The sequence below is a fragment of the Nelumbo nucifera genome, chromosome 7 (assembly GCF_055504915.1).
Source record: "Nelumbo nucifera cultivar China Antique chromosome 7, China Antique-T2T, whole genome shotgun sequence".
In the NCBI taxonomy this organism is placed as follows: Eukaryota; Viridiplantae; Streptophyta; class Magnoliopsida; order Proteales; family Nelumbonaceae; genus Nelumbo; species Nelumbo nucifera.
This window is the reverse complement of record NC_142655.1, coordinates 24,568,481-24,592,253: the sequence shown is the minus strand read 5'-3', so window position 1 is coordinate 24,592,253 and position 23,773 is coordinate 24,568,481. Positions and strand designations below refer to the sequence as shown.

General features: G+C 40.4%; 1 protein-coding gene across 7 annotated transcripts in view; it reads right to left on the bottom strand.

The window, feature by feature from the left end:
• LOC104593487 (DNA-binding bromodomain-containing protein) overlaps positions 1 to 23,773 on the bottom strand; it is a 74,396-nt gene that overhangs the window by 12,812 nt on the left and 37,811 nt on the right. For 4 of the 7 annotated variants that reach the window (XM_010253358.3, XM_088890994.1, XM_010253357.3 and 1 more), the window contains exons 6-8: positions 13,089 to 13,191; positions 8,601 to 8,742; positions 1,985 to 2,356 (exon numbers count right to left, since the gene is read on the bottom strand). In XM_010253358.3, the coding sequence (XP_010251660.1) occupies positions 1,985 to 2,356; positions 8,601 to 8,742; positions 13,089 to 13,191 (617 nt within the window). The remainder of the gene's footprint in view (positions 1 to 1,984; positions 2,357 to 8,600; positions 8,743 to 13,088; positions 13,192 to 23,773) is intronic. The other 3 variants (XM_088890993.1, XM_010253359.3, XM_088890995.1) reach the window with 1 other exon arrangement.

The following is a 23,773-nucleotide window of genomic DNA, read 5'->3' as shown; positions in this document are numbered from 1 at the left end:
AGCTGATTTTCTTTGTATTGACATCCATCCTTGAGAAGATTCCCACCAACAACCAGCTGAATGCTAGAGGCATGCAAATTGTGAACCTATGCCACCTGTAATGATGATGAGGAAGATTGAATGCTGGAATCTTGAGGAAGAAGAATCAAGAATGGATGAATGGAGTCAATGGCCATATGAGAATATATGATTTTTAGCAAATGGAGATATTGTTACAAAACACAAACTGGAACTTTATGACATATGCTCCAGCTTGAGGGGGAGTGTTAGAATTAGTCGACAAGGGCATCCTTGTCATTTTCTAGTTCTTATTTTCTTTCCTATATCAGTTTTACTTGTCTGGGGCATTGTTGTAATTTCAGCTATTAATGAATAGTAATACATACTGGGTCGACAATGAGAGGAGTGTTAGTTCAACTTCTCCTTGTTGTTCTCCCTTTTCTTCTCTCCTTATCTTCTACCTCTCCTTTACTATTTTCCCTTTTTCTTTTTCTTTCACTTTTCTTATAGTTTTTGAAGTAAGCACAGGCCCAAAAGCTTGGGCTTGACTAGAACTCAAGTTGGGCTTGGGTAGTCCGAGGCAAGACAAACCCAACACAAGCCCGGATGATCTATAATATATTCCATTTATAAATGTACATTGTGCATTTGAAACATAGTTTTCAATGCCTAATCACATAGGCAATGGATTTTTTTTTAATAAAACGATGAACCCTAGGGTAGTTCTCTAGGTTCCATAGAAACTAGCAACCCCTTCTTTCCTTATAATTATCTATAATTTCCACGAAAGTAGTATAAACTTCATACTGATGTATAGAAAACTAACATATTCATGAGAAGAAAGGAAGAAAGAAACGAAAATTTAGAAAATATAGGGGTTGAACCCCTGTTTTGTCCTAGGAAAAGAAGAAAAGAAAAGGTGGAATAAGAAGACGGATGTGTTGATTGGACAGAATTTTAAGTTCTTCCATACTTATTGCTTGAGGTATTGAAGTCTTTGAGGGTTCAAGACAGCATACAATGATATGTGTGTTGATTACTCTAACAAATTAGAAAATAATTAAAAAACTAGTATATAAACATACAAAATGAATATTTTAGTTTAATAATGAGACGACCCTCCATGGGTGCCTTGTTGCTTAGGCGTTGCCTTGACAACTATGATTTCAAATGCATATATTCATACACCATACTTTGAGAGTATATTTACAATATGTATATGATCAACCCAAGTCCATTGTCATTCACAAACATGTCATACACATAATGTTATGCATGTAACTATGCATTTTCTTTTATTCTATATCTAAGTAGGGCATAAAACCCAAATGAAAGGTAAAACTGCAAAACATGAGCAAGAAAGCTATAACCGACCTACTTGCCTATGCCCACTCAAGTTTGAGTTATTTTGAGGTTACCAGGTTGGGCTTGGGCTGGACAACTCAGGTTTTGACCTTAGGTTGGGATGGACACAGTCCCAAGGTCCAGGTCTCAAGGTTGGACCTGGGCTGGTCTAAAACCTGATTCCTGACTTGCACCACTAATTCCATTATTCCCATCTCAAAATCAATGTCAGTTAGCAAAGTTACTAAAATTGGCAATTGAATTCTTGGAAACATTATACAAGGTTTCTTTATTAAATATGGTTTGGAGTGGATGATGGACTAAAGAAAATATAGTTTTCAATGATGACTTTCCTATTGCAAATAGTTACTAGGTCATTGCCTCATTGGGCATTCTTATTCAGGCATCAAATGAAAGTCAATGAGGCATCTAAACTAAGGCTCCCACCTCTCAAGCCTGCTTAAAAGATTTATGCATCTTTGTAAATTGCAATCATCTTGCAAAAAACTACATAAAGGAGGAAACAACGGGGATCATTAAAGGAACATGGGTGATAAGCAAACAATAGATGAATTATAGAGAACAGTAACAATAACAAGTAATTAATGTTAGAAAATGACCAATCCTGGAGTCAACTTACCACTTTCTTCCTTTGCGCATCATGAACATGCTGTTCAATTGCTGAAGCATTTTCCTTGAGCTGCAATGATCTCTCATTCTTTCTAGCACCTGAATGAATTGTTTGGGACAGAGGATGTGGATTGGGTTCTTCTCCATATCCATCACCATGCTGTAACAGGTCAGAAGATTCTAACTCATCTTTCTTTTGAACTTCCATCTCATTCTCACTCGTCTCTTGTATCTCCAGTTGGGGGCTGAACTGTTGCTCAGGTGTCTCCAATTTCACTTCATCTCCTTGTTCTTCAATATCAGCATCTGCCTCAGGTTCAGCTGAATTCTCCAAATTTGATGATGTATCCTCACTGTAAGGATTTTCCACGGGGGAGGCTCCCTGTAAAAGAAATGCCAAAGAAATAGAAAATATAGTATCTAATGATGGAACCTTTACACAAAACTCAACTAAAATTATCAACAAAATAAGTATGTTAAATGTTTAATTAGATGGCTCAATGGGTAAAGACAATGGACCTCTTCTCATCCTTCTCAACAGATGACATCACCAGAAAGTGAAGTGGCAAGCACTCCTCTAAAAAAAACAAGTCTTTAGAAGTTGGATGCCACCTGATAGAGGGTCCTTAAAACTCGACTTTGATGGAAGTAGTAGGGGTAAGCCGGGGAACTCAGGGGTGGGGGGAACCTTTAGAAACAAAGGCAGTAATATTGTTGCTTGGTTTTCAGGTCCAATTGCTGTGGGAGTTCATTAAAGGTTGAAGTAATGGATGTAATGGAAGGTGTGCAAAGGGAAAAAGAGATGAAAGTGGAAAAGTTGATTAGTTTAGGAGACTCATAGCTGGTAGTTGGGTGGCTGCAGAAGGGAGAGGCTGGTTTGTGGTGTTATAGGAATGGAGAAAAAAGGTTCAGGTGGTTGACTAGAAATATGGAGGTGAAGGTCTTACGGATTCCAAGGGAGGCTAACAGATTGGCAGATGCTTTAACAAAGGAGAAAGGGAACATATGTTTTGGACACAATTGTAAGAAAAGGTTACAATTTTAACTTCTTCACATTACATTAATAAGATTTGATTGTTATTGATCAAAAAAAGAAAAAAAAATTAATATCCTGATGCTAACAGATGCTAAAGTCAAGCTTAAGCATGAAAATCATTTTGATTTGAATGTAACTCCAAAGCTGTTATTCTTTAATGGCTGCATTTGGTTCATGAATTGGGATGGGGATGGGGATTGGTATTGGGGGGGGGGGGGGGGGGCTATTCCCAAATCTAATGTCTACTGGGAAATTAAATGATTATAATTGTAACTCTATTGCAAACCTTTGGAATTCAATCAAATAAAATATGGATGGACGTTTCTTCTCAAGCTTCCCACCTCCAAAAACAAAAAGTCCACTAAATCAATAGTAAGCATGATCTCCATCTTGCAAATGACTTGGACCACCATGAATCAACTGGTAGTAACACTTCAAATGCAACTTCGCTGGGATCAACTCAAGCCTGGCCCAACTTAACCCAACCTTTTGCATGGGTATGCCTTGGGATGGGCTTGGATTGAGGCCTTAGGTAGCTCAAGACTGGCCCGAGCTTAACCTAACCCAACCTGAGCTTCGCCTGAAATATAATATCATCATCATCATCATCATCTAAGCCTTGTCCCAACTATAAGGGGTTAGCTACATGAATCCCATTTTGCGATTCTGTTCTATCAGTGCCATAGTGTTCTAAATGGTTAAAGTGCTTGGCTTGATGTGTTCCATCAATCTTAAGGCTTTTGGTGTATTGGTCAAGCACACAACATTTGGCATCAAAGCCTACCACCACGTCTCAAGTTTGAATCACAGAGAGGTCTACTTGGGAGAAGGGCTACCTAGAGTAGAGTGAAAGCTGTCATGGAAAGGCCTACCTGGAGTAGAGTGAAAGCTGTCACGGAAAGGGCTACCTAGAGCAGAGTGAAAGCTGCCAAAGGGAAAGGGCTTCCTGCCACTAGAGTGTGAGCTGTTGTGGAAACTGGAAAGGGCTACCTACCGCCAGAGTAAGAGCCATCATGAAGAGGGCTACCTATTGCTAGAGTGAGAGCTGCCTAGAGTGAAGCCGCTGAGATGTCAGCTATGGAAGTGTGGTGGTATGTTACGGTCCTAAATGGTTAAAGTGCTTGGCTTGATGCATTCCTTTTAGTCTTAAGGCTTTTGGCGTATTATTGGTCAAGCACACAACATATACATTGTTAGATTATGATCTCTTAAATCATTTCTTACTACTTCAACCCTTGTCCTTTTTGTCGGACCCTAGTTCTTCTGGCCCCTACAACTTGTAAAAAATCACTTATTACAGGTGTTGTAGATGGTCTTCCACATGTGATCAAACTATCTTAGTTTACTTCCCTTTACTCTATCACCTAGCGGACCTACTCTTAGGTTCCTTTGGATAAATTCATTTTTGAGCATGTCCTTTCTAGTTTTGGACTCATCCATCTCACCATTTGCATTTATGCGACACTTATTTTTTGGACACATTTCTTGATTTCCCAACATACCATATAATGTTGCTGGCCTTGCAACCATTTTATAATTTTTTAGCCTTAATGGCATTTTCCTATCACATAACTCTAGATTTACTTTTTCATTTTTTCCCATCTTGTTCTAATTCTATGGGCAACATCCTCCTCAATCCCTCAATTATTGTGGATTATCAAGTCAAGGTGACGGAAGAGGTCATATTGAGTAATCCAATCCTAAGTGTGCACTAATTTGCATTCCTATAATTATTGAATTTACATTGCATATATTCTATTTTAATCCTACTTATTTTAAACTTTTTGTTTCTAAGCTATTTGTCCATATTATCTAATTTTGCATTTAATCCTTCATTAGTTTCATTAATCAATACTGTCATTAGCAAACAACAAGCACCATTGGACCAATGTTAGTCAATTGAATTCATGATTGGTGACATCTAAAGTCCAGTCTCTTTTAAGAGAGGCTCATCTAGACATCTAAAGTCCAGTCTCACCTTCTCTCATTTATGAGGTGCCCCACCTCTTTAAGGGTATGCCATTTGTCTTTTCATAAGGAGACGACTCCTTATCTCTCATTTAAGTGGGGTGACACTTGGCACCCATGGTAGGCTGGTGAGAGGTAATCTAACTGCTTCCATTTTCTATAAAAGCCCCTCTTTTGCAAGAAGGGATACCATTCATTGACAAAATTTCCAACAACACAAGACAAACAAGAGGAAAAAGAAGAATAAATAGAGAACTACCAAATAAAAGGAAGAAACCTAAGCTGAACTGACCTTGTGAAGGTAGGAGCAGAAATGGTCATTTCTACACCATGATATTCTTGACATCTCTTCTATGAGAAGCAGGGCTGAAATAGTTTAACTAAAGAAGATGCACCTGCAGTAGAGCCCACATAAGCAGGCAGCAAGCCCTAAACCAATTCAAAAGCAGGTTGAGTCCTAGTCCATTAAATTTTTAATTAAAATGGACCTGCAGTAGAGCCCATTCAAGTGGGTAGCAGTCTCTAAAAAGGTCAGATACATGTAAATTATGAGAAGCCCACCAACCCCACATCCTCTAATTTATGAGGTGTCCCACTTATTTTAATAAGATGCCACTTGTCTTTTCATATGGGACAGACTCCTCAAGTCTTTTTAAGTGGGGTGAAACATGGCATACAAGGAGAAGGGGTGGGGAGTTATCTAACCACTTCCATTTTCTATAAAAGTCCCTCTCACACAAGGAAAAGGGGACTAATACCACTCTATTGACAAAATTTCCAGTAACACAAGAGATAAATAAGAAGAGAAAGAAGAGTTTGGAATGGAGAACTAAGAAGGAAGAAGCCTAGGCTGACCCTGTGGAGGTGGGAGAGAATGATCCTCCATCTCTCTTTTTTGTTTTAGAAGGATAAAAGGAAATTTTATTAAAATAAAAAGAAAAAGTACATCTCAACATGATGGTTGTCAAGTTGACAAACCAAATACAGATCAACTCAAACTGAAAAGGAATCAAAACTACAAGGATTCAGATCCAAAGGTGCCCCAGAAATTCTCTAATAGATCAGATTTGTTCACTTGGTCAAATTCTGGAAGGCTGAGAACCCAAGCTGAAATCAGATTACCCACCCCTGCTATCAAACACTCGATGCTTTTATTCTTATCCTCAAACACCCTTCTGTTTCTTTCTTTCCAAATGGACCATCATACTGCGAATGGGATGCAACTCCATAGGATTTTTGCTTTCTTACTTCCTCTGATTTTCAGCCATTTGGAAAAAATCTCTGCTGGAACTGAAACTGAAGGGAGAAATACATTCTCTCCAAACAGGAAAGGGAAGAACTTCCAGATGAAATCTGCCACACTACATGAAAGGAAGAGATGAACTGTTTCTTCCTCCTGATTGCACATGTAGCAGCAGCTTGGTAACTGTATGCCTCTGGATTTCAAGTGATCTAATGTTAGGAATCTGTCATGCGCCACCAACCAAGCAAAAGCTTCTACCTTTGGGGGCACTGGGTTTCCCCATATACCTTTAATCTGGTCTGACTCCCTGCTATCTCTCATCAAAGCATTGTAGAAAGATTTTACAGAAAATCTTCCATCTCTGCATTCTTTCCACCATAATCATCTGCTGTAGCTCTGGATATATTTGTATCTTGTAACTTTTCCAGTAGCAGAATACACTCTTCCACTTCTTGGTCCAACAAAAGTCTTCTGAATTTTGGGTTCCAAATCACTTGCTCCCTTCTCCACTCATAGCACTGATCAATGGTTATTTGCTGGTCTGTCAGCTTATAAAGCCTGAGACACACCTCACACAGTTTTCAAACCCCAAGCCACTCATCTTCCCAAAACCTTATCCTAAGCCCGCCCCCCCCTTTAAGTTTAACTAAACTTCTGAAGTCCTGATTAAATTTCATATTCCTTTAATACACTTATCCCGTATGATCCTCCATCTCTTCACCATGATATCCTTACCACCCCCTCAAGCAGAACCATGTTTTTCCTTCTATTTCTGTCACCTTTCCTCTCTATTTTTCATTTTTCTCTAATCATATGTAAGAGAGACAGCCATCTACTATCTTGTTCATTAAACCTGGTTGATTATGATTCACTACACAAACTAAATCCTGTATCAGGAAGAAAACTGTACAACCTTGTTCCTTCAAAGTATTATAACATGCATGATACACAAAAATCATGTGATTCAAAGTGGCAATTCCCATGGTTACAAATTGTTTCAGGTTTCAAAAATTGAACCAGGCTATCTCTAGGAAGGGTATTAACAATTGAAAATGGCCTTTCCTCCTCAATCCTAATATTTGGCATTTCAATGGGTTCAAAAACAGATGCGTATTGTATGATACACACCAATACATTGTGATATTATGGAATTTGCCTTGTTCATTAAACTCAGCTAATTATGGTTACCTACACGAATATTATCTCATAAAATTGTCACTTTGTGAAGGGAGAAAAAACCATATATGCCCTTGTTCATGAATATGGTTGATTATGGATCCCTTGACCAACATTAACTCATAAAATTGTCACTTTGTGAAGGAGAAAAACCATTTATAGCCTTATTCATGGAATTTGATTGATTATAATTCCCAACACCATACTAATTCATAAAATTACTATAAATCTTGATTTTATGTAGGGAGAAAGACGATCTATAGCCTTGTTCATGAAACTTTACTGACTATGGTCCCTACTTGATTGCTATTAAAAAAATGTTATCTATTTTTTATTTCTTCTAGTTTCTCTCAAGCTAAGGAGGGAATGTATACCGGAATTCTCAATAAAAATTTCTGCAGTTAAAATCTATTTAGTCTACTCTGTTCATTTACACTTCTAAGTTAGAAATTTATAGGTTATTTTCGCCCCTAGCAGATTAAGCGAATGTCTACAAGACATCCTCAATGGGGGCTACCCAAAATACTAGAAACCCAGTAACTAGTCTAATTGGGTGAACTATGTTATGTGAGAATTCTACCAAATTTGTTTTTCTACTAATGGGTATATAGATAGATAGATAGATATAGATATGGACAGGTTCATGATAAGTATGACACTGTCAAAACTTTTTCACCAGGTTGCACAGTGTAATTTATGTGTTATATCTATCTATGTAATATCATTTTAAATGGAAAATGGTGAGTGAAATCCAAATTAGAAAACTCAAATTGCAGAGTAAGTGGTGACATAAATGGCATTTTCTTGTTGTAAGCTATGTTCTAACTCCATGGCATAGTTGAACAAGATTCCCTCTTCCACCATGCAGTTCCCCACCCAAAGATATCTACTTGATAACCTCCTACCCATCACTAGTTTACAATCCCTTCATCTCCAGTTTTTCATTGTCAATTCCCCAACATTAATTTTGTTTTTCTTTTTCATTGAACTCTAAATCTTAAACTTACATACATCCGCTATCAACTACACTGGTTAGCAACATTGCATTAGATTCTCTAACCTCCTTTTCATCTCCATGTACTTATGGTTTAAAAGAATGAAAGTTATTTAAAAAAAGAACCACAAATATTTATAGGCAAGAGAATAACCCAGAAGTATTTTTAACCAAGAAAGTGAGCATACTACAAGTAGAATTAGAAATACCTCTTGCTTGAACTCTTGAGAGAGATCACCATCAGTCACTCCAGTCTGATTCTCAACCATTTGACCATTTCCTTCACGCTCCTGCCTACGCCGCCTTACAACACAGACAGCACAGAGACAGTCACCTTTGTGGTGGTTGATTCTGCATATGAGTAAAAAATCAGTTGCAAGAAAACATTCATAATCTTTCTACTTGCTGATAAAGAGTCAATGATCTACCATGCCAAGAAATGAACAAAAACAGGACACTGAATATCCTTTCCACATGCACCTAAGAAAGATCACTATTAATGTCTTGTCCAGAGTGGATACAGAGTGCAAATAACCAAAATGTTTTAGGATAATCTAGAGGCTTTCTTAATCCTCTCCATGGGATGGAGTTCCATGTTTAATGTAGCCTTTAGTGCAAGCACATTCAAACTTCTTTACATACAGGGAAGATCCCATGGGTAATGATTCCTCCTATGGTTTGTTGAAGTATATGGAAAGAAAAGGCAGGAAGGTGTTCAAAAACAAAGGGGTCACATGTGAAGTGATGATTAATAGAAGTGGGGCATTATATGGGGTGAGCATTGACCATTATGAAGTTGTCAATACATCAACTAGGCAGTAAGGTAATTTTTTGGGATTGCCTTGTGCCTTGCTTTGGTGCTTTTACATAAGACTTGGATATAGGTGTATAGCTTATGTACATTATATGGGCCATTACCCAATTATTGGAAGGGTTGACTAGATTTAAACCTAACCTTAGGCTTTGCACAGTGGCTGTTGGACAGTTTTTGTATTACCTTAGCTTCAATCAGTTTTGATGTACTTTTGTTATTTAATGTAAATAAATGAAGTACATGTTTGATTCATGTTGTGTGGTATACTTCTATGTGTAAGACCCTAAAACTGGACACTAGACTTGTGTTGGTTTTAAATGTTCACAACCGTTGGATAAGTCTGGGGAGATTTATCCTGCCAAGGCTAACACTGGTGTGCTGCCAATTGTTGGGGTGGCTTGTCTCAGCCGCCAGGGTGAGACCCAAGGCACATGCAGTGTAGGATTACTTGAACCCTTGAACCGGACCAGATTTCCAGTATTGCCCTGGACCTTGGAGATTGATGGGCAAAACTGGAAAGTTACACCTGACCCCTAGACCCGATTATGGTACTGCACTAGGTGTCGGATTGGGCTGTCTTTGATATGCCAATCAATGAGATCCTTAGCGGGGGTCAAACCCTGGGTATGTTGGGATAGTCTGAGAATTCATCTGAGTGGGTGATCATAGTGACGGGATCAGCCCCTTTGTCGGACAAAGGTAATGATCGGGGATGCACTCTCTCTGATGGAAACCAAACTGCTAGCAGTTGATTTCAATCGTTGGAATTTTGTTTTGCAAAATTTATATATATGATATATATTTAAGTATGGTTTCAAAATATTTGCAAATGGTTTTAATTCCCGGGATCCATGTAAGTAGAGAGTGCAACACTGTTCCTTGCAGCCGAGGGAGAGGTCCTCTCTTGTCGGGCAGTGCTTGATCATTATGGGCTGAGAGGTTACGTGTAAGGTCATTTGGAATAACACCTGATGGGCTAATCTTGCACCTACCCACAGTCCCTGGGTTTTTATAAGATGGCGGCCTAGGGACCACTTAGTGTAAGTGTTGGGCCCATAGGGTCCATATGATGGGCTCAAGGGGTTCACAGGGCTCTACAGTGAATTCGGCCAGGCCTTTTAACAAAGGCTGAGCCGAACCCATGTGGCTGGTGTGTAGATCAATGCTTGGGTCCCACGCCATACAAAGAAGCCCAACTGGGCAGCAGTTTTGGAAGACATTTGAGCACATAACCTTATTGGGCCTAAAGCCCATTTTGAACTGGGCTGATTTGATCAGCCATTAACAAGGGGCGGATCTGAGATTAGGATGAGCCCAAAAGCTTATCTAATCTGCAGATAGGATTAAGAAGAGTCCTAATCCAAATACAGATTTGGATAAGGGCAACTCCTGATATGATCAGGAGATCTTTTCTTAATCATTAAGCAACTGGAGAAAACCCTATTCGAATTACAAGAATTCGAACCCTAGGGGTTTTACACAGAACACACCCTGCAGTTTTGTGAGATAGAATCTCAGAAACCCTAGAGAAGAAAAAGCAGTTCGCCATCTTCTTCTCTAGCTCCCTCCTGTTGCAGCCGCCACTATCTATTGCAGTTCGTTTTCTCTGTCAAAGAAAGATCAAGAAAAGTTCTTGATATCAGTCTTTGTTGAAAGGCTGATTTGGTTTTGGTGCTCATTGTCATCCAAAGGATTCTTGTGAAGGATTTAGTGTGTGGGACGCACTCTGCTGGTTCTGTTCCACAGTTGTTGTGCCATCTTCAGCAGGAGCAGATCTTGGTGCCTTCTTTGGGCGTGAACACCAACTTTGGGAGATATTATTTCTTTGGATTAGGTAATAATTACTCCCTTCTCTTTTGGTTCAGATCTGGTTCGGTTCTGGTTCAAATAGGATCCTTGAATCTTGATTCTAAAATTAGGGAACGCGATTCCCAGTTGAAAGGTAGGTAGAAAATTTTTGAAATTCGCCCACCCATTCCGCAACTGTTTCGGCGTCCATACGACGGATTCCACCATCCCTTTTAGTGGCCACATTCAGATTTGAACCCACATTCTCATGCTTGTCAGCCCAAGATGTTTACCATTTCGCAAGGCAAATAGGCTTTTTTTTTATCAATAACAAGAAACTATGTGAAGTTTAGGTACAAAGGGGAGGTAAAAAGACTTAACTCCCCATCAAAGAGTACAAGGAAAAATAAAAAATTAGCCCAAAAAATCGAATCCCTATTCACCCCTTGCTTTGCTAACCCATCAGCAAAGGAATTAGCAGTCCTCTTCACCCAGTTGTAATGAACCACCATATCCCTACTCAGCCATTTAAATTTATTCCTCTCATTGTTATAACTCCATAAGCCGTTGTCTCCCCTTTTTAGCCACCTAATCACCACCTCCGAGTCACCTACAAGGACCAAACATCTGATGTTCAGCTTCCTTGCTCTTTGGATGTCTTCAAGGGCTGTGAGGATCTCAGCCCTAAGAGAGTCTCCTTCCTCAATTGGGCCTGAAAACATAGCAATAATAGCCCCCACCTCATTCCTGAATACTCTCCCAATCCCAGAAGGCCCTGGGTTCCTTAAACAGCTGCCATCAAAATTCAGTTTTATGAACCCAGAAGGAGGGAACCACAAAGGACTACAGCTCCTCTTACAGAGGGCAGAGGAAGCTATCTCCTTCCAATTTCTCACCAAATCAGCTACAGAAAAATCTGAGAACATTTTCATAGTTTTCAACCAATGTGCCACCCTTAACAGAATTAGATCCAATAAGTTTCCGATAGTTCTTTCCTTATCTGAAAATATTCGCGAGTTTTTTTCTTCCCATAGAGTCCAACACACTGCAGCCCTGATGCTTCTCCACATAGTCTTCCCTCTCTTCTTCGGCCATCTGAAAAAAGGAGGGAGAGAACAAGCTTTGGACACTCCCAGGGGGTATCCAAACACATCCAAAAAGGGAAAAGGCCCACTCCCAAACTGATTTAGCAACCGAACAAGTAACCATAAGGTGGTAACTAATTTCCCCATCAGCTTTATAGAGAGTACATCTATTGGGAAGTAAACAAGAGTTGGGTCTCTTCTTCTGAAGTAGGTCATTTGTGTTAATTCTTTCCAGAAAAGTTTCCTAGCAAAAACTACCAACCCGAGGAGGAATGGGTCTACTCCAAATTTCTTTAACCGGGAAAGACAACCCAATGGGATCAGAAGGCTGAGTTAAAGTCTCAAAAAATGAGACAAATAGGCTTCACAATGGCAAAGGTAGCCTACCATCAAACCCCAAGACCCCCAATGCTTTATGAAGGCAGGTAACCAATGATTTTACGCTACAATGTATCAATTTTATAAAAATGGGTAAAAGATGTAAAAGAACATTGTAGAAGACCAATTTTTAATTCATAAAATATAGCCATATAATGGTTTAGTGATTAGTAATATGTTCATTATGATAGGGCATCAATTAGTAGCATTCATCATGGTACTCTTCATAAGATGCCTCTTTGATGCAGATATGGAAACAAGGAAAGATTCCATGGAGAATTAAGTTGTTGGTGCTTTCCAATTCCTACACCAAATTCAGAATTTTTGGGTCATAGGATATTGGTGCATTTTTTTTCTAGTTGTCGGTGTCTTCAACATGGTTATGCTTTTTAGATTTTTATTACTATTTTCAAAATTACTACTTATTTATATAAGTGCATAAAACAACATTTTACAAAACTACTGCGAAAATAGGTACTTAAAAAATAAGCAAGCATACCCTTTTTTATCAATAACTGGAAATTTCATTAAATAGAAAGAAGGTAAATTAAGGAGAGGTAAGCTCCCTAAATCTCCCTAAGAATAGAAAAACCAAAAGATTACAACTAAGCCCAAAATAAAGATGTCCATACCCATAACGGCGACGCATCTTATGTTTCAAATGACTTCCTTTCACATTCATCTTTTCCTGACTGGATGATGCAATATTCTCCACCTGAAGGCTCTCTGTTTCAGCTAAAGAAGGATGAATATTATTCACAATTCACATTACTATAATAGAAATTTCACAACAAAGAAACCGAAACAGTAGCCTTCATATTCTAACATGCTGCCATATAAGTGCAAAAATAAAAGCATAATGATTGCTACAGCAAGTCACTAAAGCACAGCTGAACATCTGGAAACCAGAAAACATGTGACAATGATCCCTACAGAATTTAGCTTGTTCTGGAAGAGAGGTGCTAGAATAAAAGCCAATCATGCCAACAAAACAGAACCAGTAAAGGTAGCACAAGAATTTAAAACTGTTATTAAGAGAAACCTCAGTATTAAGAAAGGATATGGTATTATGGTAGCAGCACATAGATTAATAATCATGAAACAGATTACTGAAGCTAATTAAGTATACAAAGCATAAGTATACATCCATGCAATATGAAGACCATTAAAATGACCAGATTAGACAAGTATCCCCGCCCAATGTGGTTAGATTCAGACTGGACCAGAATCTATCAATCATTTCAGTTTTAGCAACCCCTGGTTTTATAATTTCTGAAAACACAGTCAAACCATGGTTGGATTGTCCAATTTTTATCCAACTGGACAATTCTTAGAAACATGGCCATTTTAATCTGAACAGCCCAGGATTTATACATGTCATTTTTTGCACTATTTTTAACCCCTCAACCATCCATCATTGAAATCTAGAAAATTCAGAATCAAAAGACAAAAAACCTTTAAGTCTCTGTTCTCTCAGAGAACTAAGACTTGAACATACTGAAAGAGACACCGAGACTTTGAGGCTGACAAACTTCAAACACAGAGAGGGCATCTTAATCACAAATTATGATATATGGGTGCATTTATGAAAAGTAAAACTTTATATTTTGATCTGACTAAGAGAATGTTAGTGACAAAGTTGAAGGAGAACGGAGATCTTGAAGCTTTTCAGTCTGAAATCTGAATTCTAAAGCTTGAACATTATGGTCAAAACTGAAGCCAAGGAGAAAATTGAAGCTTGAAGGTTCTCATGAAGATGGAAGAATTGAAGGATAACTTCAAAGAGAACAAAGTCAAGAAACTAAAAGAAAGCTTGAGGACAAAGCCCAATTTCACTACATGCCAATGACATAGCACAATGTTCTGCTTTTGTAGAAAATTGAGAGACTGTCTTTTGTTTCCTACAATAAGGGACCCTAGCTGATGAAAACACATCAACTAGTGGTAGATTGTTGAGTATCATGACAACTGTTGGAAAACGTGGGGTTATTGGTTCAGATCTGAAAATAGAACTGTATATATTCCTAGGATTGTGAAAGGATTGATTTAGAAAGTTTTTTCTTTCTATTTCTTTCTTTCTATTTTTGTACTTTCTATTTTCTCTTCTTTCTATTTTTTCTTCTTTCTATTTATTGCAGCAGCTTACTGTATAAATATGCCCATTGGCAATAGAATGAAACATATCAGTATTCTACCATTCCAAAACATGGTATCAGAGCTCTAGGTTTGTCAACCTTGAGATTTTTTCGGCCTTCATTGCCAGTTTTTTGTGTTTTTCTCTTCTGGCCTTCAGTGTTGATCTGTAACCAGAAGTGTTCTTTATTCTCCTTTCTTGCCGGCCTTATTTTTCCTCCATTAACAATGTCCGACATGACTGCAACAAGTGCTCCCGTCCAAACCAATGAAGGAGCAACAAACTCTCATCCTCACACTGGTGATTTGCAGAATATTCAGGCAACATTAGACTGAATGGCCAGAATTACTTGAAGTGGTCACAACTAGTGCGTATCTATTTGAAGGGAAAAGGAAAAATTAGTCACCTCCTTGGAACAAGACCAAGGTTGGGCGAGCCAAATTTTGATGCTTGGGACGAAGAGGACTCCATGATTATGTCATGGTTGTGGAGTTCAATGACACCCGAGATCAGTGATACTTGTATGTTTCTTCCCTCTGCAAAGGCTATTTGGGATGCTGTCCGACAAACCTATTCCAAAGCCCATGACGCTGCTCGTGTCTATGAGGTCAAAGTGAAGACTGTGGCGGCCAAACAAGGGAGCAGGAGTGTTACAGAGTATGCAAATCTGCTGCAAAATTTATGGCATGAGCTTGATCATTATCGGGTTCTTGAGACAAAGTGCGCAGATGATGCTGTGATCTTGAAGAATTTTATTGAAAGAGATAGGGTGTATGATTTTTTTGTCGGACTGAATGCTGAATTTGATCAGGTCCGAATACAAATTCTTGGCAAAGAAGAAGTGCCTCCATTGAATGAAGTCATAGCCCTTGTCAGAGCTGAGGAAAGTCGTCGTGGAATCATGCTTGAGCCTAAAGATCCCGAAGGCTCAGCCATGGTGGCAAGGGGAGGAAGTTACAGTGGTTCAAAGGGTGAGAACAATCACAACTTGGCTCGTGACACAACCACCCGTAACTCTAACGATAACCTCTGTTGCACCTATTGCAAGAAGCCCAGACACACGAAAGATCGATGCTGGAAACTTCATGGGAAACCTCCCACATCCAGCAAGGAATGGGGAAATCGAGGAGTTTCAAATGGAGTTCAACAGGCCCATAATGTCTCCACAACCCCGCAGCAAGAACACTCAAGTCAGGGACCATTTAATGATGAAGAAATTGAAAGGCTAAGGTGCTTCTTGAAATCCTTGAAACCAGGAAGTGGTTCTACCTTTCTTGCTCTCTCAGGTGAGTCTTTATCTCTAGGATTACATGCCTCGGCTAGTGTTTTTCCATGGATTCTTGATTCTGGAGCTACTGACCACATGACACCCTCTTCACTACATTTTCTCACCTATTACACCCTGTCCTAGTAATAGAAAAATTTCTGTTGTTGATGGTTCTTTCACCACAGTGGCAGGGATTGGGAATATTCAAATTACTCCATCCCTATTACTTAAAAATGTGCTTCATGTTCCTAAGTTATCCACTAGCCTTATCTCTATACATAAACTCACCCAGGATGTGAACTGCAATGTTGTGTTCTTCCCTTCTTACTGTGTATTTCAGGACCAGGTTTCGAGGAAGAAGATTGGACTTGCTAAGGAAAGAGATGGACTCTACTACCTTAAAGCAACCAGCAAATCATCTCACACTGTTATGCATGTCACACACGAGTCATTCTTATCTACCTCCAATAAAGATTTAATTTGGCGTCATCATTTCCGTTTTGGTCATCCTTCATTTCCTATTTTAAAAACAATGCTTCCTTCCTTGTTTAAAGGAATTGATGTTGAAACCTTTCATTGTGATGTTTGTGAACTTGCTAAACACAAAAGGGTTTCTTTCCCAATCAGCAATAAAAAATCTTCAACTCCTTTTTATTTGATTCATTCGGATATATGGGGCCCTTCTCAAATTCCCAACATTACTGGTTCCAGATGGTTCATCACCTTTATTGATGATTGCACTAGGGTCACATGGATTTTTCTTCTTAAGTCTAAATCTGATGTGGGTACGATTCTTCCCAACTTTCATAACATGGTCCAAACTCAGTTTGGTGTGAGAATTAAAAGGTTTCGATCTGATAATGCTACAGATTATTTTAATCAGAATTTGTCCCCATTTTTTCAAAAAGAAGGCATTGTGCATGAATCCTCTTGTGTTAACACTCCCCAATAGAATGGGGTAGCTGAGAGAAAAAATGGCCATCTTTTGCAAACCACCCGAGCCTTTCTCTTTCAAAATCAGGTGCCAAAACAATATTGGGGGGAAGCTGTCCTTACTGCTGCCTACACCATAAATAGACTACCATCTAAAGTTCTTGACAACCGAAGCCCAATACAAGTCCTTTCTCAATTTTACCCTGATATTTGAGCCTCAAATAATCTCACACCAAGAATTTTTGGCTGCACTGCCTTTGTTCATGTCCATAATAAGGGAAAATTAGACCCACGAGCAATCAGGTGTGTCTTCTTGGGATATTCCCCAACTCAGAAAGGTTATAAATGTTATCATCCAGCCACCAGAAAATTCTACACCTCCATCGATGTCACATTTGAGGAAGGAAAATCTTTTTTCACTCAACCTTATCTTCAAGGGGAGCCCTCATTAATGGAAGATAAGGCATCGGATCTACTCTCCCTAGATGTTTTACCCTCCTCACAGACATTCAATCGTCAAGAATCACATCCCTTTGAGTCACATTCCTCTGAGCCCCACATTCCCAAGTCTCAACAAGAGTCAAACAACCCGACCATTGAACCAAATTCGGACACTATTAACCCCACGAATGATGTGCATGATAATGTGAGATATATGCAGGTTTACTCTAGGAGGAAAAATCCAGATCCTCAACCTGTGCAAGTCCAAGATTCAACTCCTAATCCTAGAACTGAGGGATGCTTAGATCCTGAACCTACACCTACACAGTCTGAGTATGAGTATGACCTACCTATTGCACTGAGACAAGGAACCAGAGAATGTACCAAACGCCCATTGTACCCTTTAGCCAAATATGTATCATTCCAAAGATTCTCAAAATCCCATAAAAGTTTTCTAGCCAGCCTTAACACCATTCCAATTCCTAATACTCTAGCCGAGGCACTTTCTAATAAGGAGTGGAGAAAAGCCATGAGAGTGGAAATGGAGGCATTAGAAAAAAAACAACACATGGGAAGTTGTGGATCTACCAAGAAACAAGAACATGGTAGGTTGTAAATGGGTGTTCACAATTAAGTACAAATCTGATGGGTCATTAGAAAGGTACAAATCACGCCTGGTAGCCAACGAGAGGCACGAGCTGCAGCCCCTCCTTGAGTCTTACAAGTAAACTAGGAAAGAAAAACAATAATCACAACTGAGCCCAAATAATTCTTCCCTATTTATCCCTTACTTAGCTAACACATTTGACAAAGTATTTGCTGATCTCCCCACCCACTGTACAGTGACCAACATATTCCTTGTCAACCAACTAAATTTCTTCATTTCATTTTTGTATCGCCACATAGCCTCTTCAGAATTTTTTAACCAACCCACCACCACTTTGGAATCCCCCTCGATTATTAGGTGTTGTATCCCCAGCTGGTTTGCAAATTGCACCCCTTGTACAGCAGCTAAGAGTTCTGCCTTGATGGAGTTCCCAATTCCCAAGGGACCTGAGTAGAGCAACAAAATCTCTCCCTTCTCATTTCTCAAAGCACCCCCCACTCCGGATAATCCTAGATTACCCATGCTGCTTCCATCAAAGTTCAACTTTATTGAGCCTTCGGGTGGAGGAGACCAGCTTGTAATTGATTTGTCCTTTAAAGATGAGCACCTTGCTACTGCTGACCAATTTCTCCAAAGGTCATTAAAGGAAAATTGATGGAAGATTTCCAAGGTGTTCAGCCAATGAATTGCCCTATTTAACACACAGTCTTTCAAATCTTGGTTGTTCCTTTCCTTGTCTTGAAAAATTCTGAGATTCCTTTCTTCCCAAAGAGTCCAAGTCAAAGCAGCACGAGCACATCTCCACATAATTCTCCCTATTTTTGTAGGCCAATAAAAGGTAGAATGGTTGAAGAGCATGTGAATTTCTGTTGGTAGACTCCAACTACCCCCAAACAACGAAAGTAGCCAAGCCCAAAGGTTTGCAGAAAAGGGACAAGATACTAGTAGATGGTAGCAATCCTCACCGTGAGCTCTACAGAGGATACACCAATTAGGAGAAATACAAAGAAAAGGTCTTCTCTTTTGTAGGTTGTCTAAAGTGTTGGGAAGTATTCCACGGGACTTATGGGGTAGATTATCAGGAGACTTTTGCCCTAGTAGCTAAAATGAATATAGTAAGGGTGTTACTGTCGTTGGCTGCTAACTATAATTGGGATTTGCAACAGTTTGATGTAAAAAATGCGTTTCTCCATGGTGATCTAGAAGAGGAGATATACATGGACATTCCACCAGGTTTTGGAGAAGGCATTAAAGGGAACACAGTTTGTCGGTTGAAGAAAGCACTATACGGTTTCAAACAATCTTCGAGAGCATGGTTTGGAAGGTTTATGAAGGTGATGCTGAGTACAGGTTACAAGCAAAGTCAAGGTGACCACACATTGTTTATCAAACACATAGCCTCAGGGGGAGTTACTGCACTATTAGTCTATGTGGATGATATAATCGTTACTAGGAATGATAAAAAGGAGAATGAAGCATTGAAAAACTGCCTTGCCAGAGAATTTGAGATAAAAGACTTGGGGAGACTAAAGTATTTTCTCGGAATTGAAGTTGCACATTCTAAACAAGGCATCTTTATCTCTCAACAAAAGTATGTTGTTGATCTTTTGAGAGAAACAGGAAATATGGCATGTAAACCAACTTCCACGCCTATAGTCCCAATTATAAACTTGGAGAAGCCCACGAGAATGCAAGTGTAGACAAGGAGATGTTCCAAAGACTAGTTGGAAAACTCATTTATCTTGCACATACACGACTGGATATTGCATATGTTGTAAGTGTAATAAGTCAGTTTATGCATAATCCTAAAGAAGTTCATCTGCAGACTGCTCATCGAATTCTACACTATTTGAAAGCCAATCCAGGAAAAGGAATTTTATTCAGAAGAAATGGAGGACTGACTCTTGAAGCATATACAGATGCCGATTATGCAGGATCTCCAGTAGATAGACGGTCCACTTTTGGTTACTGTACCTTCTTAGGAGGAAACTTAGTCACTTGGAAGAGTAAGGAGAAAAATGTAGTGGCTCGGTCAAGTGCGGAGGCAGAATTCAGGGCTATGGCACAAGGAGTGTGTGAATTACTCTGGTTGAAGATAATTTTAGAAGACCTGAAGATTCCACGAGAAGAGCCTATGAAACTATATTGTGACAACAAGTCAGCCATCAATATTGCTCACAATCCTGTTCAACATGACAAGACGAAGCACATCGAAATTGACCGACACTTTATAAAAGAGAAACTGGACAACAAGTTGATTTGCACTCCCTATGTGTCTACAAAAGGACAACTGGCCGATGTACTTACTAAAGGGCTCAATAGTATAGACTTTCGGAGAATTATAACCAAGCTGGGAATGGAGGATCTCTATTCACCAGCTTGAGGGGGAGTGTTGGAAAACGTGGGGTTATTGGTTCAGATCTGAAAATAAAATTGTATATATTCCTAGGATTGTGGAAGGATTGATTTAGAAAGTTTTTTCTTTCTATTTTTGTACTTTCTATTTTCTCTTCTTTCTATTTTTTCTTCTTTCTATTTTCTTTTCTTTCTATTTTTCTTTCTTTTTATTTATTGCAGCAGCTTACTGTATAAATATGCCCATTTGACATGGGGCTAATCAACGGGGCCCCGTGCGGCGCTCGATTGGGGTCGAGAAAGCCTACAAATGCAAACAACAACACACAAAAGGAAACAAGAGTGCACACAAATTAGACAAAAGGCAACTTGTATTGCATTAATCAGTGGTAAGCACAAGCACACAGTACAGTGTCGAGGGGATCTCGTGCTTAACCTTTACACGCTTATGAGCTCACTCGACTACCTACCTCCCCTCAAAGAGTACGTTAAGCTTTTGGGGGAGTGACAAAAGGATACATCAAAATACTGTACATTCATACTACTATTTACATAATTGCCATTGGCATACCCCCCTTACAAAAAGAGTACAAGGACCCAACCCAAGACACTTAGATGGCGTGCTGATGGCGCTGATGGTGGCTGAACCGTCACAGTCTCCCCCACTCAATTCAATCTTCGTCCTCGAAGATTCTTCCTCAGGTACTCGTCCAGCTTCAATGCGTACGGAAGGAGGTCTTCTGCAAGCTCCCAGGTGTCTTCTTCTGCAGGTCCCTTCCACTTCACCAGGTACTCCCATTCTGATGTTTGGGAGGATTGGGACAACCTATGGTTGAGGATGGAGTCAAGGGATCGGTTCTTGGGTGGTTGGTAGGATGGGTGTGGGCGTTGACTTTGGTTTCGGGAGGTGTCTTGGTTGTCGGCATGGTAGGGTTTAAGTTGGCTTACATGAAAGATAGGGTGTACTTTTAGCCATGGAGGTAGTTTGAGTCTGTAGGCTGAAGCTCCTACTTTGGCTAGGATTTCACAGGGTCCCTCATATTTTCTCACAAGCCCGGGATGAACTCTTCGAAAGAACCTAAGGCAATGGGTATGGAGTTTTACTAAGGCCAGGTCACCTACTTGGAAGTTCTCAGGTCGTCTACCCAAATCGGCCCATTTCTTCATTCTTCTAGAGGCTTTCTCTAGGGGGGCTCGAGTGATGTCAAGGCATTCTTTCCATTCCCTGGTGAAAGTGAAGGCTCGAGGGCTTCTTCCTTGATGGTCGTTGACGATGCTGTGCGGACATCTTGGTAGTTGGCCGGTGATGACTTCAAAAGGACTTTGATTGGTGGAGGAGCTCTTCTGTGTGTTGACGGAGAACTGCGCAATGTCCAGCAATCGAACCCAATTCTTCTGTGTAGCTGATACAAAAGGGCGGAGGTACTCTTCAAGGAGGGAGTTCATTCTCTCTGTCTGCCCATCTGACTCTGGATGGCTGCTGCTGGAGAAGTTCAGGTTCGAGCCAAGAAGCTTGAATAGCTCTGTCCAGAAAGCACTAGTGAATCGGGGATCCCGATCACTAACAATGTTCTGTGGGACTCCCCAATACTTCACCACGTGCTTGAAGAAAAGGTATGCCGTGTCTTCAGCTGAAAGGTGCTTTGGTGCTGGGGTGAAAGTGGCATACTTGGAAAATCTATCAACAACAACAATGATGGATGTATAGTCTTCCACTTTAGGAAGACCGCTGATGAAGTCCATGGAAACACTCTCCCAAGGTTGTGAGGGAGTTGGAAGAGGCTGTAGGAGTCCAAGAGGCTTGGCACGTTCGGGCTTGTCTTGCTGGCAAATCAGGCATGTCCTTGTGCATTCTCGAACATCTTGCTCCATATGAGGCCAATAGTAGGCATGTTGTAGAAGTGCCAAGGTACGCTGCCACCCAGGATGTCCTGCCCATAAGCTGTCATGACATTCACGTAGGAGAGTCTTCCTCAAGTCTTCAACTCTCGGCACAAATATCCGCCTTCCCTTTGTCAAAAGAAGGTCTTCTTCAACCCAAAACCGCCTAGTCTTCCCTTCACGAGCTGCTGTCAATAGGCTCTGAGCAATGGGGTCCTTCTGGAGTCCTTCCTTGATGAGCTTGATGAGGTCTAGTCTGATCTGGCTTTGAGAGGGACCTTCACCTGTGGATAGTGCTGCAAGCTCGGCCTTCCTGCTAAGTGCATCAGCAACCCTGTTCATCGGCCCTAGCTTGTACTCTAGAGTCATGTCAAACTCCGCTAAGAAATCTTGCCATCGAGCTTGCTTAGGGCTCAGCTTCTTCTGAGACTGAAAGTAACTAATAGCTATGTTGTTAATCTTGACCACGAACTTGGAGCCAAGCAGGTAGTGTCGCCACATGTGGAGGCAGTGGACAATGGCTGTCATCTCCTTCTCTTGTACCGTGTACCTCCTCTTTGTATCATTCAATTTGCGGCTTTCAAAGGCGATGGGATGTCCTGGAATCAAGACCCCGCCAATAGCAAAATCAGAAGCATCTGTGTGTAACTCATACGGCTTGCTTGGATCAGGCAAGTCGAGGACAGGTTCTGCTGAGACAGCTCTCTTCAAATTACCAAAAGCTGTTTGGCAACATTCACTCCAGGTCCACATATTAGTCTTCTTCAGTAAGTTGGTGAGGGCAGTGGCTCGTGTTGAGAATCCAGAGATGAATCTTCGATAGTAGTTCACGAGGCCAAGGAAGGAGCGAAGTTTGGTGACCCTGGTGGGCGGTGCCCAATCTTGAATGGCCTTGACTTTAGCTGGATCCATACTGATTGTGCCTGCTCGGATTATATGACCGAGGAAGGCCACCTCTTCTGTGGCGAAAGAACATTTCTCCTTCTTAACAAATAGGTTGTTGTCCCGCAAGACCTGTAAAACAGTGCGGAGGTGGTCAACATGTTCCTCCAAGTTCTACTGTAGATTACAATATCATCAATATACACAACAACAAATTGGTCTAGGTAGGGATGAAATATTCTGTTCATCAATGTACAAAAGGAGGTTGGAGCATTGGTAAGCCCAAAGAGCATGACACGAAATTCAAAGGACCCATAACGGGTAACACAAGCTGTTTTGTGTTCATCTCCTTCGGCTATACGCACTTGATAGTACCCCGACCTCAGGTCTAGCTTGGTGAAGTATTTGGCCCTGCTGAGCTGGTCAAAGAGGTCGGCCACCAATGGTATGGGATATTTGTTCTTGATGGTGAGCTTGTTGAGAGCTCGGTAGTCAATACAGAGCCGAAGAGATCCATCATGCTTCTTCTGAAACAGGACTAGTGCTCCAAAAGGGGCCTTCGAAGGCTGAATCAATCCAGCATCCAACAACTCATTCAACTGTCTGCGTAGCTCGGCCAGCTTAGGAGGAGACATTCTGTATGGCGGGCGTGCCGGTGGTTTGGTTCCAGGCTCCAACTCAATCTTGTGATCAACTTCTCTCCTTGGGGGAAGTTTCTTCGGCAATGTGGGAGGCATGACATCCTGGAATTCTTCTAGTGCCATTGTAATCGCTGGCGGGATATGCTCGGTTGGTGGATCAGGCAGGTCAGAGTCCA